We start from the raw sequence: 21,342 nt of genomic DNA, 5'->3' as shown, positions 1-21,342 counted from the left end.
AATGGTCTTTTAAAGTCTTTTCCAGTGGAGAGAAGCTTAGGTCTGATTTCGTGGGATATACAACGGGATGATGGTTAATCATAGGTCCGGAATCTTTTGTAAGGAAGATGAGCAATTGGTTTGAATTTGGGTGATATAGAAAAATATTCTTGGAATTGACTTTCAACACTTGCTATATTAAAAAAATAGTAACCCTTTTGCTTATAAAAATAAAAACGAGTCGCATGCTAATAATATTTTCATCACTCAATAAAGGTGACAAAATGATTTATGTATCCATGACTTAATCAATCCATATCCATACTTCAAATTTATTCAATTTTTTTATGAAGACAAAATTAAATGAATTAGACGAATTGTTTTAATTGACGAATGGTCAATCATCCACCGATTTCTCCTAACTCAATTGGATTATAAATGATTAAAAAAGTATTTGAGTCCCTTCTTCAGATGTCGTTTGTACATTTGAGAGTTTGTTCTTTTTTTCTTCTCTATCACATTGATCATTCCACTTTAGATGTGTCGAAAGTTGTACTGCCCAATTCTTTTCAAATGTTTCACATATATGTTCCTTCAATCCTTCTTTTCCTGGTGATATGTCTAATGGTCATTGCGGCTCCGAATGTAAAAATATCGTGGATATAGTAGGAAGGACTAATTGTATTTATTATTATTATTATTTTTATGAATTTTATTCTCAATAAATTAAGTTGAGGTATTTTACTTCTAACTCTTAAAAAATTGCAAAATTTACTTTCATTTGTTGAGCTAACATGGCAGCATAAAATTTGGATGTAAAATTTGTCAAAAAAGAAAAATTAGGAATAAAAATTGTGAAAAAGGAAAAAATTGGGGATAAAAATATAAATATTTTAACATCTCGTGTCGCAAAACAAGGTAAAATTCATAAGTTTTTTAAAAATTTAGAGGTAACATACGTCAAATTAATTTGTTGGTGTAAAATTAAAAAAAAAAAGTTTGGAGTAAAAAAATACAAATTAAGCCTATAATTTATAGAGTTAAAGTGAAAGAAAATTAAGTCTAGAGACAAACAAATTTAGATAACAGAGATAGAGAAAAAAAAAATAGAGAGAGCTAGAGGGGAAATTCAGAGAGGAAATATTTAGAAAAGTATTTTTATAGATAAAAAATAAAAAACTTCCAAGTATATAATTAATTTTAGATAAACAAGTTAGATATCCATTGATGTAACTAATCAACGAATTGCGAGGTACTTCCATGTAACAGGGGCTTCTCTTAAGGGTGCGAGGACAGCTTTCTTAAGAGTCTTCTCTGTGCATGAGTTTATAAGGATTAGATTCTGTAGGAAGAACAAGATAGTGTTTTCCAATTATGCCTTTGGAATTTAATTTACGGAATTGATAGACTTCTAGAAACTAGATTCCGGAAAGGGGTAGTTTAGAAGGAAAAAAATTATAAATAAAGAATGGGTATATTTAACAAATTAAGAAGGTATGTTTAACAATTGTCAGTTAAATTTCACTACAGAAAGTTTACAATGGTCTGTTTGTTTAAGATTATTTTTTTAAAAACATATTTTTTTTATAAAATAAGCAGTTTTTCCTTATTTAATATGTTTATCTATTTTTTTTTTCTCTGCTTATTTTTTTAAGAAACAAATCCTAACTATTTCTAAAAAAAAGTTACTTTTTAAAATTATTTATTTTAAGTTTAAACAAAATTATCCAATAATTTGCTAAACCAAAATAACTAAACCCCTTTTGCGAATTTGAATATTTTTATTAATTATTGTAATTATAATCTGGGTCCTTGAATCAGAATGAGTCTGTACCACCAATTTGTCAAATGCATTCCATCTAGCTTCTTTAAATTAAATATTAAAGTGTTGGCATCCAGCCAAAATATATGATCTCCTCTTCGGCCTTATCAAATGGACTTGAGCCTAGCAGCCCTTGCTATTTGTTGGGTTGGCGTTGAATAGTTAAATTGAAATCCATTTGATTTGAAAACTTGAGAAGAGAACTTGTCCATTTCTCCAAAATTTATCGTCAAATATGAATCACTCATGGATGTGTCTCCATTCAACATTTCTTTAATTGCCTTCCTCTTTTAGTGGTTAATTTTCACAAAAGAATCTAACTCGCAATCTTTAAGGCTCCAGAGAAGAGAGAAATAAGATAGATAGAAATAGTAAAAATAGATGAAAAATAAATTAAAGATTATAGGTGTTTGGTTGAAGAAAAATAAAGAATGGAAGAGTAGAGAGACAGTGAGATGCGTAAAAATATATAAAAAATAGTTTGATGGATCTACTTAATTTAAGATTAATTCTCTTGTGAATTAGTTGTATCAAAATGACAGGATTATTATCATCTTATATATTTCATTTTCGTCTTTCAAACTAAAACAATCCAAATGGAATATTTTTTCTAAATCACAATTTTTTGTTTGACACTCTTCAAACTCAAATCTTTACTTAATCCACTTTTTAAATCATATAAAATGTTATTGATTTGAGTGAAATCAAATTCAAAATTTTAAAATAAAGATTTTAGGTTTGTATAAGAAAATCTAATCGGACCAAATCATTTAAAAACTAAATATTGGAGAAAAAAGTTAAACCAAACTTCTTTATGAAAATAAATCAATCCAAACCCATCTGTTTCTTTAAAGTGGTTTGATTGGTTTGGTTTAGTTCATTTTTTTAAATAGTCAAAATCATACAGAAGTGTTAAAAGAATAATTAAATCCAACAAACTGAAATCAAACTATACCTCCCACATGCACCCCTAACCACTTACATAAACATTATAATATACTATGTAAAATATACACTTAAGTTGATTGAGTAAAGTAATGAATTGTTATGAACTTCTGATATATTGGTCTTTGATTCTCATGGATAAAATAAAATACTTTATGCCTAGATTGGACTTGAAAGTTAAAATAAAATAATGTGATGATTATTAATTTTTAATAGTCGGGATAAAAATGTTGAAAAATAAGTGGACACTAAGTGGAGTTATTCCCCTTATAATAATAGTTATAGATTAATATTATCACGCTTCTTATATCCTTCAGTTATATATTTAATTAATGTTAATTTACAAATAAATAATGAACAGAGTGGTGGCGCCCTATAATCGTATGTAGCGGTTTCTATCATTTAATTGTTATATATTTCACTAGTTTTACTGTGTTAATCGCAGAAATGATCTATTTGTTGTTTCTATCATATCCCTGCTCTACGATTTGCCTCGGTTCTGTGGAGCAGGAAGAGAACTTTGTTCAAATGGGCCTCTTCACTTGTTATGAGCCCATTTAGAAGCCCAAAACATTGAGACTTGTAAGTTGTAATAACGACAGATACGTATATCGCTTGTCGAACACGGAATTAGGTTAAGAAGAAAGTTAGAAATAAGCAAGCGGTGCAGTTCATAAATAAAAATATGCAAAGAAAACCACATATAGAAAATTGACTGTGACGTAGCTGAAGCTGATTGGTAAAGTATTGAATCCTGTGCATACATCCTCACTTATCCTCTTCCTGCGACTCTCTTCTCATTGGTTCTCCGTATTCTCCCTCAATCCTATTAACCTTTTCTTCTTTCATTTCCCACCCCATTCTATAATCAATCAATGGCAATGGCTTCTTCAATCCCTAATGCGCCTTCTGCGTTCAATTCTCAGAGCTACGTTGGTCTCAGAGCGCCACTGAGGACCTTCAACTTTTCTTCTCCTCAAGCTGCCAAAATTCCTCGCTCCCAACGCCTTTTCGTCGTCAGAGCCTCCGATTCGGAGTTCGAAGCCGCCGTTGTCGCCGGTAAGGTTCCGCCGGCGCCTCCCGTGCCGCCCAGACCGGCGGCTCCGGTTGGAACACCGGTGGTTCCTTCACTTGTGAGTTTCTCGTGGCTTGATTTGCATTGCTGCTAACTAACTACGCTTGGCTTAGCAATGGTTTGATTGGTTTGGTTTCGTTTGTTTGATTTTGTGTCAGCCACTTCACCGGCGTCCTCGTCGGAACCGGAAGTCGCCGGCGCTTCGGTCGGCTTTTCAGGAAACGAGCATTTCGCCGGCGAATTTCGTGTATCCGCTTTTCATTCACGAAGGTTGGTCTCTTTGCACGTGTTGCTTTCTTAGAACTTAGCGCTTATTACTTATGTGCATTTTGAGTTAAACACTGTTTCTTTTCTCACTGTCTTTTTGCACTAAAATTGCTAAACAGAAGTAACCAAGCTTTACAATATCAGAGAAAGTGAGAACTTTTAAAGGTCAAGGACTGAGAATTTTAATTATTTATTTTACAAAAAGTTTTTTTTTTTTTTAATTTCATTTTCACTGTCATTTTTAATTATAAATACTAAGAAGAGCTGAGTTTTAGTGATCAAATACTAAAGTGAGAATTTAAAGAAGTCTTGGACTGAGGCGATGACTAGTACAATATTAGATATTAGAATTGGGGTATACTAATTTTCATTTGTTGGCACTACTAGGTTGTATAATATGCTCTTGATTATTTGATTTTGGATCATGAGAACATTTGAGTTTGAACTTGCAGGTGAAGAGGATACTCCAATTGGGGCTATGCCTGGATGCTACAGGCTTGGGTGGAGGCATGGACTTGTAGAAGAGGTTATTATCTGCTACTGTTTATGTGTCTCATACTCTCATGCATGGCTTAAATGAGTTCCTTGTTTGCATCAAGTTATAAAGTGAGTGAAATTTTAGAAATGTGTAGTAGAGTGAATCACAAGTTAACAAAATCAAAACGTTCAAAAGTAATAGTGAATCTGGGGTTAGTGATGTCTGTCTACTGCTATAAGATGGGTATGTTTAATTGGGGATTTTTTAGACTTTCTTTTGCATAATTTTGTTCCAATATGTCTCAACTATTTCCTTTTGCTTTCATGTCACTTCTATGATAATCAATATAAAAATATTTTTATGTACTTTACTACTTTTATGATTTAGAACTATAGGTCAACCTATTAAGAGTGATCTAGAGGTAAATTGTTTATCTTTGTACTTGATACAAGACAAATTTACGGCACCGTATGATCTATGTAGCTATCCTCCATGATTCCATGTAGCTGACCCATCTCGTGGGAAAAGACTCTGTTGTTGTTGTGTATATGTTTATGGATCAGCTTCATTGTTTTGAGTATTATTTTAGCTACTCATTAGAAGTTTGATGTTCTTTCAATTTGATCAAGGAGTTTTGCCAGATTTTATTGTTCCTTTAGTATCTGACCTGTTTGAATCATGCTATGCTGGGGGAAGCTGGCAGGTTTTTTCTTTTTTATATTCCTAAACTGTGTGGGTGATGGTGATGGTGATGTTATTCTGACTATATCTTGTATAACTCATTAAAGTTTAGTAATTTTCAAGGGGCATTTTGTGCTTCAGGTTGCAAAAGCACGGGATGTTGGTGTTAATAGTGTTGTGCTCTTCCCCAAAATTCCAGATGCTTTGAAGGTTCTATTCTCTCTCCTGCATACTATAGGCTTTCAGTAAGATAACTGCAGTGCAATCTAGTATAACAGATTTCCCCCTTTAGTCTCCCACAGGAGATGAAGCATACAATGAAAATGGTTTAGTGCCTCGAACAATACGTTTGCTCAAGGATAAGTACCCAGACCTTGTAAGTGAACATAATTTCCATAGTTTGTGGATATTATATTTTCTGGTGCATAAAGAAAGTTAAGCCAATAACCTTTCTCATTCAATCTTTCTTCAGGTTATCTATACAGATGTTGCATTAGATCCTTATTCATCAGATGGGCATGATGGCATAGTTAGAGAAGATGGTATGCTATCAAATTTGTCTTTTATACTCAAAGTTGGAAATCTCTTGAGAAAAATGCAGAAGTATAGGTTTTTATAGTTGATTCTCTTTATATTTGAATCTATGTTGTTATTTCTCACATCCTGACCTCCAAACATGGAGGCACATATGTCTTACTGAACATGATTCATTGACTTAATTCATAAGAAATGCTTCGTGAATTTGAAGCATGGATAAAGGAGATCTTGCTTTATAAAGAGAAGTGGTCCTGCAAAAGTCTCAAATTGCTATTCTTGCACCAATTCCTCTTGCTTCAGACCTAGCAAGATTTTTTAAGGATATTGGATTATGGATGGGAGGGCGAGCCCTGGTGCAGCGGTAAAGTTGTGCCTTGGTGACTTGTTGGTCATGGGTTCGAATCCGGAAACAGTCTCTTTGCATATACAAGGGTAAGGCTGCGTACAACATCCCTCCCCCATACCTTCGCATAGCGAAGAGCCTCCGGGCAATGGGGTACGAAGTTTAAGTTTTATTGGATTATGGATGGCTCAAAAAGCCTAAGTACCATGAAAGAGGCTGGAATGGAATCAGCATTCTCACCTTTGCCATGTTTTTAACTTCTAGGTTTAGTTTAGTACTTGTTGAATATGTTCAGTTTGTTCTTTATTCTAAATTTGTAATTGTACTATTCAAGAACAAAAATATTTTTTCCTAAAAAAAATTGCCATCAATTCACTATGTAGTCTGTGGCTCTATTTGCTTCCTGAAACACCTTTGGTTGGGAAAAGAGTAGGAGCTATTCTGCAAAACTTTGAAAGAAGTGGTCCTTCTTGATTAATGTCAATTGAGTACTAATTACATTATATATCCTTCATATTCTGCAGGAGTTATTATGAATGATGAGACAGTTCATCAGCTATGTAAACAAGCTGTAGCCCAGGTCATATGACTGTCTTCTATAAACATTTTCAACTGTAGGCAGTTACCAATTATTTTTTTAAGATTTACTGAACATATTGATCACCTTCAGTATGGCCTTGAAATGTTCATTTACTTTCAAATAAGTTTCCTTTGTTTGTGGATGTATTTTGTTTCATGTAATAATGGGTTCAACATGGTGTCTCAACTCCCAGATGAAAAAACTGATGCTTTATTGTAGTTATCAGCAAGTAAATTTTTTGCCATGAGTTTTAGGGAAATTAATGGTTGAGTATACTGAGGAAATATGCTTTTATGTTCCCGATCTCTAAGGTTTCCTTGCTACACTTCTCTATAACACCACTAACATTTTTTTTGTCTCTTTAATTTACAAAAAGGCCCAAGCTGGAGCAGATGTTGTCAGTCCTAGTGATATGATGGATGGTCGGGTAGGAGCACTGCGTGCAGCTCTGGATGCTGAAGGCTTTCAGCATGTTTCTATAATGTCCTATACAGCAAAGTAAGTTTTTTACTTGCCATTTCTTTTTCTTATCTCTTTTTCTGTTTATGCCAGCTTGCATTGGAAATTACTGAAGATTTAGTCAGTGATGGAGATATGTAGATGCATCCAAAATTTAGAAATATCTCCAATGAAAAGAAAAAGATCATTTGAAAATTGGAACTCAAAATAACTAAGGATGTAGCATTATTTTTCGTTGATCTGTTATAACTTACAAGAATGTGTTTATGTGGGATCTAGAGTTAGTATCAATGGATATCTATGTTCTATCACGGCATATTAAGGAGATCCAAAATGTGTGGCATATTGATTCATTTTTTATGTGGAACAGTTCCATTGTGAACAAGTTGGTTTCTTTCTCATCCAACTTATAAGCAATTTTATCTTCCTTACTATCATAGTTATGAGCATTCAAATTCCTTTAGACATGCATCTTCTTGCTGCCATGAACTATCTCACTATTTTATTTTTTTTGCCAACTGTTACTTGTTACCGAATTTATTCCTTGATGAACAATACTATAAGAATATAAATTATACTTAAAAAAGATGGATTGGTGGATGTTGTTATTAAGCTTCATACACCTCCTTTTTGAGTCTTGTATATAATATGGTCCTAAACAATGCCATTTATCTATTGCCAACAGGTATGCAAGTTCTTTTTATGGTCCATTTAGAGAGGCACTAGACTCAAACCCCCGGTTTGGAGACAAGAAAACGTATGTGTCATCTTGAAATTGAACTTACTATTATATACGTAATCAGTTTTACATTATTGATTGTTGGTTTGCTCATTAATCTGGCCTGGCTGAACAAAAGTTATCAGATGAACCCAGCTAATTACAGAGAGGCTCTGACTGAGATGCGGGAGGATGAATCTGAAGGAGCTGACATTCTCTTGGTTGGTTCCCTTTTTATGTGTGTGTGTGTGTGCACGTGCATGATCTTTGATTATAATCTTGTGCTTTTTTTTTTCTCTTTATCTATACTGTTTTCTTTTACAAACTTGTAAAAAAATGGATTTGCAGGTGAAGCCTGGTCTTCCTTACTTGGATATCATAAGGCTGCTCAGGGATAATTCTCCTTTGCCAATTGCAGCATACCAGGTTCTTTTCTTTGCCCATTCTAGCACTAGGAAAAATGTTTCTGATAAAAAAGTTGATCAAATATTCAATACATTTTAACCAGTGAATTCTGCTTTAAGCTTGCTGCAAGTGACCGAAGTCTATATAGTAGACAAAATCACACCTTTATTGTTGGGGTGCTTGCACTTAGGTTACTCTTTTTTCATAAGAGGTAGTGCGATGTCCATTTTAGAAGGGATTCCTGTATAATAACTCTTTAACAGATAACATGGTATATATTTGGGTTCATAGTTAAAAAAAATATATATATATGGTTGCTTTAACAGTTATTGCTCTTAGGTCGATATGCTATTACATGGCATCAAATTCTAACCCAATTCTTTTAAAAAAGGATTGAATGGAAATATGTTTCTGTAACAGTCATTATATATGTGGCCCTTAAGTCTTGCAATTTGGGAATATGAACTCCCTGCGCTGTTAATTAAATTTTTAACTGTCCACTAATGAAATGCACAGAGGCTATATTGATATGAAGTTGAAGAAGAAATTTATTTGATTTGCTAGTTTAGTAGTTTATTAATTATAAATTACTTTATTCTACGTGTTCTGAAAAGATTGTCCAACTTTTACTACCTCTTCGCCTGACTCTCTCTGGGGTCTGGAGCTTTGTCTAGACAGTGGAAGATGTATGAAAACAGAAAATACAAAAACAGTTGGTGTAGAATGGAAGCCAGTTTCAACATATGAATATTCATCAAAGATTTCATGAATGCGGTGATGCTTGATAGTGATATCCTAAGTTATTATGCTTTTAAAGCTGGAAATAAAAGGAAACTTCAGCATACTTTTATGTGAATAGTTTAAAAACAAGTTTGTTTTGCTTTATCATTTTCCCCGTCCTTTTCATAATAATTCTTAATTGGTGGAACAGGTTTCTGGTGAATATGCAATGATAAAGGCTGCCGGTGCTCTCAAAATGATAGACGAAGAAAAGGTTATGATGGAGTCACTGATGTGCCTCCGAAGGGCCGGTGCTGATATCATCCTCACATATTCTGCTCTGCAAGCTGCCAGATGTTTGTGTGGAGAGAAGAGGTGAAGTTCTCTGATTATGTAGGGCGTTGTTCATGTAGAAGGTTGAAGAGTTTATAATACCAGTATCTGCTGGATTTTGGTTATTGTAAATTGTTTAAGAGGGACATGGAGGTTTGTGTATAGAGAGACATTCATAATAAAATATTATGGCCTCGTTTGATTTAATATATTTAAGGACATAATAGAAAAAGACTTGGCCGTTGTTTTTGGTGTTAATTGTAACTTTACGTGTGGATTGTCAACCCATTGTATGAATGAAAGTGTGCACTCACCTGCAGAATATTTCGTACTGTAACTCTGTTGGTGCTGAAATCAAGGTGCATTCTGGGAAGTAAATGTTTATACTCCTTTTGCCTTTACTGTTTATGATAAAGTAAATGGGCGTAAAACATGCAGTGGAGGATATGATCGGTGCATGGTTTCCATGAGTTTGACACATAACGGCGTTTTTGATACTTTAGGACAGTGACTTAATTTTGTAACAATGGATCTCACGGTGGATTATTAAGATCGAATTTGATTATATAATCTAGAAGCCATCGTTATTGCATGTTTGTATAAAACTAGCCGGTCAAATTTCAAAATTATATCCAAATTTCATAGCCTCCGTTCCTTCGTTTACCCTTTTATATATTTAGGGCGTGGGCATTGCAGTTTATATTAGCTGGTAAAAGCCTTCTCTTATTAATAAGACGTGCTTATACGATTGGTTTCGTTAAGAATAAGTTAACTATACGAGGATTTACTCAAATTAAGTTATTATTTAATACTTATGGTATTGGCATGTTTATACTTTATACACTTGGACATTTGCCTTGCATCCAGAAAAATAAACAGGTTTCAAACCACCTTAGAACAAATTTTGGCGCTTCCCTTTTTATTCTGAGCCTACTCTCAACAGGATAAAAAGATAATCTGGTCTCTACTGTTCCTTAACATCAAGCAACAAATGAATATAGGGAGAGTAAATTTCTATTTTAGTCTCTTAAATTTTAAGTGTTTGGTATTTTAATCCTTTACTATCAAAATCTTTAATTTAGTCTTTTATCTTTTGTAAAATGTTATTTACTATAGTTTGTTTAATATACTGTATTCACGTTATTATTAAAGACTAAAGTAAATGTAGCTTAAATGTAAAAAAGAGCTACAGTTAATGGCATTTAATAAAGGTAGAGACTAAAGTAAAGATTTTATTAACTTCATAACTAAAGTGACAAACACTTACAATATATCACGAACTAAAGTGAGAATTTACTCATGTGAGAAACATGGGGAGGACGGGTGAACTCGTGTACCAATTTTGTACGAAGTTGAGAAGACGTGACAACAAGAGCAGAGCTCTTTTAACTATCTTCCAACATCAACCATGCTCAATGAGGTACCTCTCTGCAATACTAGCATGAGCAGCAGCACCTATTGGTAGAACGTCTTCATCAATCATGAAATATGGAGAATGTCCCGTATGAGTAGACCCCAATGTTTCATTCCTTACTCCTATGTAGAAGAAAGCTGAGGGAACCATCTCGGAGTAGAAAGAGAAATCTTCAGCACCCATCATAGGTGGAACTACCCTGAAATTCTTGTGACCCAGCAAATCAATGGACACCTTCTTCACATGCTCATACATTCGGTCATCATTAACTGTGGGAGGGTAAATAGTGTACTCCTTTTCAAAGAAGTCAACTTCTGCCAAGCATCTGTAGACACTAGTCTGTTCCACAATCACCTATTTGGGGAAACAACAGGATTCAAGTTAAACTCATTCAGTCATTTACGTTCAGTTCACTTTAATAATAGTAAGACTTAATTTCACTTTGAGCCTCTCATTTATCAAATTTGGTGTCTCCAGATTTCTGTTTTTTGAAAATTTGATCCTCACTGTTTCAATTATGCAATTTTGATGCATTTGATAACTTGACATTTAGTATTTAACAGAAATGCTAACTTGACACTCCACATTCATGTCAGCGCATCCGTATCAGCATTCTACTGCCAATGTTAGTATTTTTGTTAAATATTAGATGTCAAATTAATAGATGGCCCAAAATTGTATAAATAAAACATTACAAGGATTAAATTCGAAAGAAAAAATGAGAAACCAAATTCGAGAAACAATGATAATTAAAGGACCAAAAGTTCAATTAAGCATGATAAAAATGAGGTAGTTGGGAACCTGCTCTATTCTTTCAAGTAGCTGGTAAAAGCTGGTGTTAGAGAACGCTCTGAAAGTCCCCAATAGGACCACTGTGTCGGGTATCATGTCAAGCTTGTTGCCTCCATTAAACGAAGTCACAGAGACAACCTAAAGTTGTAAAGGGAGCCATGTACTTAGTCAGAGAAGGTATGCAACAAAAAGACACACAAACAGGGATTGAAATTTTGAAAAGAAGGTATATTGATATGAAGCAAAACCTGAGAATCCAATGGATTTGCTTCGCGGGAGACAATACCCTGTAAGCTAATAACTGCAGCTGAAGCAGCCAAAACTGGATCAACAGAACGATGAGGATCGGCAGCAAGGCCCTTTTTGCCACTAATGACAGCTCTGAAAAATCCACAACCTGCAAGGAGGGGTCCACGCCTGGATCCAATTATACCAGTTGGATGCTCATGGGATACATGAGCTGCAAATATAGCCTCAACGTCCTCCAAAGCACCGTCTTGCATCATTCGTTTTGCTCCATTACCAGCTTCCTCTGCTGGCTGGAATAACAGAATTACAGTTCCCTGTTATGGACAAAACAAGGTTATCACTTATTAGACATAAGACATTGTTCTTGTTAAGATTACTACTAAGCCTGGTTGGACATAAGTAGAGTTCAATTTATGACAAGTGTAAACCCATTATTCCCAATAATGAAACTTATCAAGGTCAACAGGTTTATTTGCATTGAAATTGAAATCACAATAGTCTTCATAAATTTGTTATTTTATTTAGTATTAAACGACAAATCTTCCTAGACCCTATAACTTTTCAAAATTTTTACTTAGTACGTTAAATTTTGTGTTTTATCTAAAAGAGAAAAAGGGTTATCCACCTTAGTGTAAAAAAGTTTTATCCTCATTAATTATAATTCATCATGAATTATAATTCATCATGAATGATAAATTTATTGACAAATAATTATTTTAAAACAATTCAAACAGTATTTATAATTGAACAACTCTATATAAAAACTCATTATCTACGTATATATTAGTCTCCGCATCTCAATGAGATAGACACTTAAGATTGCATTTAGAATATTGTACAAGAACAAGAATGTGGAGTTCCCTGCCAGTGTTTTTTCTCTTCACCAGATGGTTATGGTAAGTTTGAGTCACTGCCCGTTAATCCACAGCTCTATTAAGAATGAACTCTGTAGTTAACAGAAGTGTAGAGAACTCTTCTGCTTGTTTTGGATACATAAAAATGAAAAGAAAAAAAAAAGGTCAAATTTTTTATTTTTTATTTTTTATTTAGATAAAAAGAAAAAAAAATCTTCCTTCTTTAATTAATAAGAAAAGTGAAAAGAAAAAAAATTGAAATTATATAATAAATGAATATGTATCATTTTACTTTTAGTATAACAATGGGGAAGTGAATTTTTCTTTTCAATTATTTATTTTTTTGCTCTTCTCTATTTTATTTTCGTCGAAAAAAAAACTTTTACATGACTTCGGCACATACTCTTCTTTTTTTTACTGTTTTCTTCCCGCGTCTAAATGAAAGGAAGTTCCATTTTCTCACTATGAAAAATTTTTGTACTGGTCATTTTTGCAGTGTAGAAGTAGAAGAAGAAAAAGATAATTAAAAATAAAAGAAATGGTAAGTGATGTAATATAATATCATAAAAAGAAAAAAGAAAGAGAAAACTTAAAAAAGAAAAAAATATTATACAAATATATAAAAATACATAATTAAAAGAAATGGTAAGTGATGTAATATAATATCATAAAAAGAAAAAAGAAAGAGAAAACTTAAAAAAGAAAAAAATATTATACAAATATATAAAAATACATAATTGTTGCTTTTCTTAGATTTTGGCATTTTGTTGAGAGAAGTACTTGTAATAAACTTATTATCACACTCTTCTAACACACTAGAAAATGTATAAAATCAAGAAATAAACTCAATAAATTTGAAGCAATATTTACAAATAGAAATATATTAATAATAGTGCTTATCATTTGTGAATGAAATGATCCACACACCTAAGAAAATGTAATACTAGTGTATTTGAGTACGGTATTATTGATTTTAGGTTACACGAAAAATAAAGATTAACTTTTACTTAAATGACAATCTACGCTCGCCAGTAGTAGCAAGATTCCTCTCATCTGACAGTCAACTTAAACTTTAGCCTTTTTGTGTGTTTTGTGTAAGTTCTAAAGATAGTGCATGTGCATGTGGATATGGTAGACCCGACCGTAGACAAGATTCCCCACCCGTTCGTTGGCTTACCCCCTACCAGTGGCCCCTACCATAGTAATAAAAATGTTACTTTTGATTTATTAAATTTTAGTATTTTTTATTTTGTTATATTTAATTTTAAAAGTTTTATTTTGATTATTTATATTTTAAAAGTTTTATTTTAGTATATTTAATTTTAAAATTTTTATTTTTAACTTTTATGTTTTCAAAGATTCATTTTAATCTTTTCTTCTCATTTTTTTCAATAAAACGTTATTATTCTATTAATTTTTAAATAATTAATTTAAAATAATATGATAAAATTGAAGAAAGACCTAAAATTGTTATCGCGACATCAAATCTAAATTTTTTCATCGTCATCGAGATCTAATGTTTCTAATCTATGTTGGTGTTAAATCATGACGTATTTATGACATAACACTTATTCATAATGACTACGGTGATCGAGATATTGTACATTTGAGTACACTATTATTACATTGTTTATGTTGTGATGATTATGAAATTTGTAGTAAAAGATGACATAAGATTAAGAAAGTAAGTGGTTAAATACATTTTAAAAAGATAATAATAATTTTTAACTGCCACTATTTTATATTAATTAATTCAAATTTCAAAATTTAAAGTTAACAACACACTAACATGTGTTTACTAACAAAAATTAGAAGAAATGACCAAATAATTTTTTTTTAAAACATAAAAGATCAAAATAAAATTTTGAAAAATATAAAAAATCAAAATAAAACTTTTAAAACTTAATGTATCAAAATAAAAATTTTAAAAATATGAAAGATTAAAATAAAATTTTTAAAAATATAAAATATTAAAATAAAATAATAGTAAAATATAATAAACCAAAAGGAAGATTCTAATCAAATAACTTGTTCCCTTCCTCTTTATACTTGTGACAAGTGGCAAGTGGCAATGGCATGCGATTAATTTTAATGCATAACTAAGACTTCTCTTCTCTTCAAATACTAAAACCGTAGAAAAGGCATATGAATTAATACCCCTAGGCCCTAGGCTAGGTCTGAACTGATAAATGCCCTAGGCTAGCGCTATTAAAAGAACGTGCTCGGCCCAATTCACGGCAAAGCAAACTTTGCTCATAAAGAGTACCAGATATATTAATGAGACAGTGTTTTTTGAGATGAAAATAATATTTTTGAATTGGAATTTTGTATTTTTTTTCCGACTTACATCTTTTAGAGTGTACTTTAATTTAAAGAAATTTCCTTAACTTTATCTTCTAAACCAAAAACATCCCACACAATAACTATCGAACATTGCTTCAGAAGATTTGAGAATTTTTAAATAAAAATAGTCATATAAAGCATTTCAATGAGGTTGGGTTTGATAGAGAAAAAAGATATAGAATAGATGAAAATAAAAATAATGAGTGAAAATAAGTAAAAGTTAAATATATTTAATTGAAGAGAATTAGAAGAAAAATGAAGAGAGGTGTAAAAAAAGGGTGAAAATAAGTCAAAAATAATATGGCAGATCTAATTATTTTCATCTTAACTTTTCTTTTAAACACGGCTAATTATTTTTATCTACCTTTCTCTTTAATTTCTTACCCGACCAAAGGTTAAGATTCACACTCCTTCCTTAAAACCACCATCAAATCCGTACCCATTTTCATCAGAAATGAAAATATAATATCTAATCTCGGTTGTGTTTGGCATTGGCGGAAAACTGGCCCATATAGGATTACGAAAATCATTTTTAATTATTTGATCATGTAAAAAATAATTATACTATTAGTGCATAAAAGTTAAAACTTTATTTTTTGAATGAGGAGTACTCATAACTTTGGCTGAGGGTCAATTTCATACTCGAAATATTAAGACAAATCACAAGTCGGGTCAAGTTTTCAAAGAAATATCGCAACCAATCAAAATAGATTGAATTAGGTTAAGATAATTTTGAATGCATAAGTTGAATAAAAGCAACTTAATCAAGAATGAATTAAATTTAATGAAAAAAATGAATTAAATTAAGTTTGGTAATCAGATTTATCAACAAAATATTAAAAAAATACATCCTGCATTATTTCTTCAATACATATATATTTTTAAAATAATTAAACATGCAACTGTGTGTGTGTAATTGGGTAGATCGGGTAACGTTATACCTCACTTAAACTCAAAGCCATATTTAAAATGACTTATGATGGCTTGATAATGTAAATTTTTTGTTGTAACAGTTCAAAAAAAGTAAATTCTTAAAATAACTAATTAATAAATAAATAAAAAACACCACGTTAGTGTGTGTTTGAACACATATTACAAACACACAGGTACGCCAAGTTGATAAAAACACGTGAACACACCTTAAAAATCTTGACATTTCATAAATTGAGAGAGGGGAGAAAGGAAAACAAAATGAAAGAAAATTTGTAAAACATTGAGGGTTTTTTTTAAAAGGAACCAAATTAAAAACAAAAAGAAGGCCATTTTTTTCAGATTCAAGTTTAAATGGTCCACCAATTGAGTTCATAAGATTAAACCTTTCAATTGTCTGTCCTTGGGGGAGACATTAACTGATAGCGGCAATATATCTTAAGCCGCGGAAAGTAATAGATTTTGTGTGTTCCGCAGAAAAGGGCAATAGAATTGTTGAGATTTACTACTAAAGAGGCAAAGGAAGTGTAACGGACTTGACTTTTTGGCCAAAGTGTCGTCTCAAATAAGTTATGCCATATTCATAAAAATAAAAGTTATGCCACTATAAAGAGGCGCCGTGCTTGGAAAAGGAAGTGAATCCTCTGTCTCTCTCTGTTCCTATTTATCAATGTAAAAAAACGGTAAACATAATGTGTGAAGTAGCTTCTATTCCTTCCCGTAATTCAATAATTGAAGAGATTACAGTCAAATTTCATAGATTTCATGGCCTTGTAATTAAGCTAAAGTATATAAGTTTTCTTACTCAGAAAATTGAACAAATAATTAAATTTATGTAATTATAAATAAAAATTCTTAAGTGTTAATTGTGGCTGATTAAGAAATTAAAATGTAAAGTATGATAGAGGAACTGTCCCAAATTAATTCTACGAAATAGTGGAATACTTTGTTGAATAAGATAAGGGAAGAAGAACAAACCTTTAATAAATGCTCTCGAGTTTTCAAAATCTTGGCAGCGCCGATAAGCATAGCCACATGTGCGTCGTGCCCACAAGCATGCATTTTGCCGGCAACTTTAGATTTGTACTCCCATTCCACAGCTTCCTACAACGAATCCCAACTAGTGATGAGATGGAATTTTGTTTTATATGAAAAATAAATTGCAATTTACTATCAAAGAGTATTTATTATAGCTAAGAGCTTTATTGTAGTGCAAAGTTAAGCGCTTTTTTTTCCCACTTCTGAATGCATAGAAAGTGAATCAATATTTAGCAGTAATAAAGTAGGGCAAAAGTAGATGGGAAAAACCTATGAAGCTTTCTATTTTTGGTTTAAAAAAGCTATGAACAAACTTAATAAAAAGCAAAATACTACAAAAAATTACATAAAACACGGATTAATACTCTCTAAAAAAAACATCAAGAATAGAAATACCTTCTCTCCAACAAAAGAAAAAAAAGTTTCCCCCTTCCCTTACAAAAATATATAAGTAATTCAGTTTATTTTTGTTTGTATTTGTGTAAGATACAAAAGTTACTGTAAAACTTAAAAAGTAACATTTTTTATTACTTATACCACATTGACACATTCAAATAAATAAGATAAATAAGATATATCTAAAGTTTTATCATTAATGTGAAACAGATAAAGACAAATCAAAGATCTTGTGATGTATACTCTGTCAACTAAAAAAATACAATTATAATTTATTCGCAATCAAATAAAAACATTTAAACATAAATCTTTCCATCACTATCAAATTCCCATAATTCTTTAGCAAATAAGTTTTTTTTATTTTAAATTAAAAATTAAGAAAAATAGCATTAGGGATAAACATTCTTAGGCAACAAAGTAATTATGTAACATCAAAGAAGTAACAAGTCCAATAATTGAGCCTTTTCTTATTCCGATATTATTTTATTATTATTTGATTTTAGGTTTTCAAGAAGGCATGATGAAAAACAGAGAAAAATTGGAGGAATAAATAAATAAATAGTAGTAGTACTAGTCTAATAAGGACTAGAGAGGGGAAGAAGCTAGTAGTACTTGGATGGGAAGTGCGTCCATGTCAGCTCTGATCGCAACAAAAGGCGGACCCCCCGTGCCGATCCAGGCTCGAATACCGGTCTTGGCGAGAGGGTACCGATAACTAACTTCCATAAGATCCAACTCCTCCCTTATCAAACGACTCGTCTCGATTTCCTCAAACGCCAGCTCCGGATTCGCGTGGATCTTCCGCCGAATATTCTTCAACCACTCCGCCGTCTCCGCGCGCCGGGCCACGCTCAGCACCGCCTCCGAACACGACTCGCTCCACACCTCACACCCCGCCGCCGCTGCCGCAGAGGATCCTCGTCGCGTCTTGTTCTCCGACACCGTCTTCTGGCATCGGCGGTCCGGGAAAAGCACGCGGTCGTAGGCGGCGGAAGGAATCGGCTCCGCGGATGAAACCGCCGACGAGGCTGCCAGAAAGATTGATAAGAGTAGGATGGAGTTGCGGATTTTCTTCATGCTGTTTTTTTTTTTCCTCTCAATGGAAACAGAGTGAAGAGAGCTAAGCACAGAGGAGGGGCGTAAAATAGAAGGGGAGAAGAGAAAGGGATGAGAGAGAAGAAAGACGTGAATTTCAACACGTGGTAATAAAAATACTTTAAAAGGATGGAGGTGACAGAATTTTCTTTCATCTTTTCTGGTTTTCCTCGATGATAGCAGTTGGAGAATTGGAGCACGTGGGTAGACATTGGTGTACTTATTCCTATTGCAATAAAACTCTAATTGAATATATTTGCCGCACGAAGCAACCTGTTAAATATTTCTGTTTACAAAATTAATTTTAATTACTTTTTTTCCAATAAGTTTAATTACTTATTTATTTCTTATACTTACATAAACCATTTATTTTAGCTTTTATACCTAAAAGTTACTACTATTAGTTTTAGTTCTTATACATATATCTTAAAAATTTTAACTTGTTAAAGTTCTTACATATATACTGTTTAATTCATTTTAGTGTCCGTAAGCATTAGGATTAAAATTTATTAAAAAATGTGTAAAGATTAAAACAAGTAATTTGAAGATGTATAAACTAAAATGTAAAAAATATGCACGTAAATGAAACAAATTAGTAATTAAACTTACAATTATAAACACATTACAAGCAAATCTGGTAAAATAAAAGCGTATCAAATATAAGGTAAAACATTCTTAAATATGTTGGCAAATTTGATTTTCTTGTTGTATGTACCATTTTACTAGCTGAGGTAAAACCTACTTCAATAATATTTACGTTTTAAGGGTTAGTCTTGTAGTTTTACTTACGGGGTTATCGAAAAGTATGAGTATTAATTATTTTTCGCTAATTTGTATTCACATGGTGTTAGAAATATTTATTAAAGAAGTATTTATGAATTGTATAAGTATCATTAGGTATTAATTATTTGATTTTTTTTCCATCCTTAAATTTAAAATCTTACTTAAAAAAATTAAGTTGAATACTATTTGGACTAGTCATTGATGTATCATTACATATTTGTTAATATATTAAAAATTTAAAGAAGTGAACAATAAATGAAATTAAAAAAAAAATAAACATATATTTATACTAAAAATGAATTAATGAAATATAAGGTTCACATAGGAGTTAGAAATGGGGGCTTAAAACTGAGGGGAGGAGGAAAAAATCCCAAGTTCAAATCTCAAATCCATATTTCTAATAAAATTAACAAACTAATATTCTCCTATAAAAATAAAAATAAAAAATCAGAGTAACATACTTTATATATGATAATAATATTTAATTTATTTTTAATTATGAGTAACACGAGTATGGATACCTTATTATATGCCATTGCCCCATTAATATGTAAATATACATTAAACTACTCATTTTAAATTTGTAGTAAATTTTATATACACGCTGGGAATGTAAATGTAAGTGAGTTAGATTAGGTTTAATTTAGTCAACATTTTAATCCAACTCAACTAAATTTAATTGGGTAAGATTCATCTTTTTTTTAACAACATAACCAACCCTTAGTTGGGTGGAGTTGAGTTCGATAGAATAATTAAAAAAAATCACTTATTTGACTCTTTTATAGTTTTAATTTAAATTATTCTTGATCGTAAAATTATTATAAATAAAACATCAACAATTCAAATATATTAATATATATGTAAAGGTCTTTATTGAATAAAAATTAATATATCTTATTTATTAAATTACATATATGAATGAGGTATATGTAGATATCATCATTGAACTTACTTAATTGATAATTTCTAATAGTTAATATTATCTTTGTATGTCGATAGAAATTTCTTAATAATAAATATAATAATTTCCTTTAACATGAGATTGTCATATTAATTAACAAATTATTTATTATATTTTAATTTCAGATATCTAATTTCTTATGAAACTAGTTGAATGAATATTAGATATGATTAAATATTTGTAGAACTAATGATTAATCAAACAAAATTCATCAACTCTAACCAATGAATTTGAGTTATATGATAAAATTAAGATTTTGGACAGAACAATTGAACTAAAAAAAAATGTTTTCTTTAACTCATTCATTGATTAAATGTGTTAATTTATTAAAGTTTAACAATAATATTTAGATTATCGGAATGTTAAAAAGTATTAGACAACTATCTTGATTGGTAAATTAATTATAATTAATTTACTATCAATTTAACATTAAAACTATGGGATTATACAAATAAATGTTTAAATCTTTGCAAGAGAAAAAAATTTATTTGACAATTAAATTAAAGAATTCAATTTAATCAAATAAATATTACAATTAGGTAAGGTTTTCATACTATTGAAAAAAATTATTATTTCAAAAACATATATTCAAATACATAAATTTATTTTTCTCTATTTATTACTATAATATATTTTAAATGTAAAATAAATCATAATTTATTCTCTCGTTAGAAACACTCCAATCTAATTATATCTAATAACCGACTAAGGATATGAGAAGATTTTGGCTGATTGCAAATTGCAGACATGGCAGCGCATGTACCGGCAGGCTAGGCCTATAGTTAATAGCGCATGTTTTTAAAACTTTAACGAGAGCCTTGCAGGAAAAGACTCAGTGGAAACTGCAAGGGAGAATTACACTATCACCATTTTAGTTCGTGTAGTATTTTTTATGTATAAATTATATTATAATTAAAATTCACAATATGTTTTAATATATAATTTTTAATAACTAATTTAAATTGATAAAAAAATATTTTTAAAAATAATTAAATTTATATTTCAAGATATTCATATTGATAAATGCTAAATTTATCTATTTATATTATGTTTTGAATATTTGTTACATTAGGTTGCTATTTTAGCTGTTACACTATTTATATTATTTATTTTATTATTGTTAACATTATATTTCAAAATTATTA

General features: G+C 31.1%; 2 protein-coding genes across 2 annotated transcripts; one reads left to right on the top strand and one right to left on the bottom strand.

Moving 5' to 3' along the window:
* Positions 1–3,459: 3,459 nt before the first annotated feature.
* Positions 3,460–9,739, top strand: HEMB (aminolevulinate, delta-, dehydratase). Its single transcript, NM_001251808.2, has 12 exons — positions 3,460–3,879; positions 3,980–4,091; positions 4,541–4,614; positions 5,389–5,457; positions 5,540–5,623; positions 5,720–5,789; positions 6,652–6,707; positions 7,084–7,205; positions 7,852–7,923; positions 8,024–8,105; positions 8,233–8,310; positions 9,221–9,739. Exons 1-12 carry the CDS (start codon positions 3,622–3,624, stop codon positions 9,386–9,388), a joined length of 1,245 nt encoding a protein of 414 aa, NP_001238737.2. The 5' UTR covers positions 3,460–3,621; the 3' UTR covers positions 9,389–9,739.
* Positions 9,740–10,548: 809 nt separating this feature from the next.
* Positions 10,549–18,716, bottom strand: LOC100800794 (IAA-amino acid hydrolase ILR1-like 6). Its single transcript, XM_003523384.5, has 5 exons — positions 17,971–18,716; positions 16,903–17,028; positions 11,797–12,111; positions 11,558–11,686; positions 10,549–11,110 (listed from the first exon to the last, which is right to left on the bottom strand). Exons 1-5 carry the CDS (start codon positions 18,433–18,435, stop codon positions 10,745–10,747), a joined length of 1,401 nt encoding a protein of 466 aa, XP_003523432.1. The 5' UTR covers positions 18,436–18,716; the 3' UTR covers positions 10,549–10,744.
* Positions 18,717–21,342: the final 2,626 nt, after the last annotated feature.

Source organism: Glycine max, chromosome 4, assembly GCF_000004515.6.
Source record: "Glycine max cultivar Williams 82 chromosome 4, Glycine_max_v4.0, whole genome shotgun sequence".
NCBI lineage: Eukaryota > Viridiplantae > Streptophyta > Magnoliopsida > Fabales > Fabaceae > Glycine > Glycine max.
Note: the sequence above shows the minus strand (reverse complement) of the source record. Positions and strands in the feature narration are given on the sequence as shown.

What these genes read in the sequence shown, in the direction of transcription:
- HEMB (NM_001251808.2), top strand. Translation starts at nt 3,622, where the DNA reads ATGGCAATGGCTTCTTCAATCCCTAATGCGCCTTCTGCGTTCAATTCT. An exon ending in CGGTTTGGAGACAAGAAAAC is followed by an intron (nt 7,924 to 8,023) that starts GTATGTGTCATC and finishes GCTGAACAAAAG; the next exon opens with TTATCAGATGAACCCAGCTA. An exon ending in TGCCAATTGCAGCATACCAG is followed by an intron (nt 8,311 to 9,220) that starts GTTCTTTTCTTT and finishes TTGGTGGAACAG; the next exon opens with GTTTCTGGTGAATATGCAAT.
- LOC100800794 (XM_003523384.5), bottom strand. Translation starts at nt 18,435, where the DNA reads ATGAAGAAAATCCGCAACTCCATCCTACTCTTATCAATCTTTCTGGCA. An exon ending in TGGACGCACTTCCCATCCAA is followed by an intron (nt 17,029 to 17,970) that starts GTACTACTAGCT and finishes GATTCGTTGTAG; the next exon opens with GAAGCTGTGGAATGGGAGTA. An exon ending in CTCGAGAGCATTTATTAAAG is followed by an intron (nt 12,112 to 16,902) that starts GTTTGTTCTTCT and finishes TGTCCATAACAG; the next exon opens with GGAACTGTAATTCTGTTATT.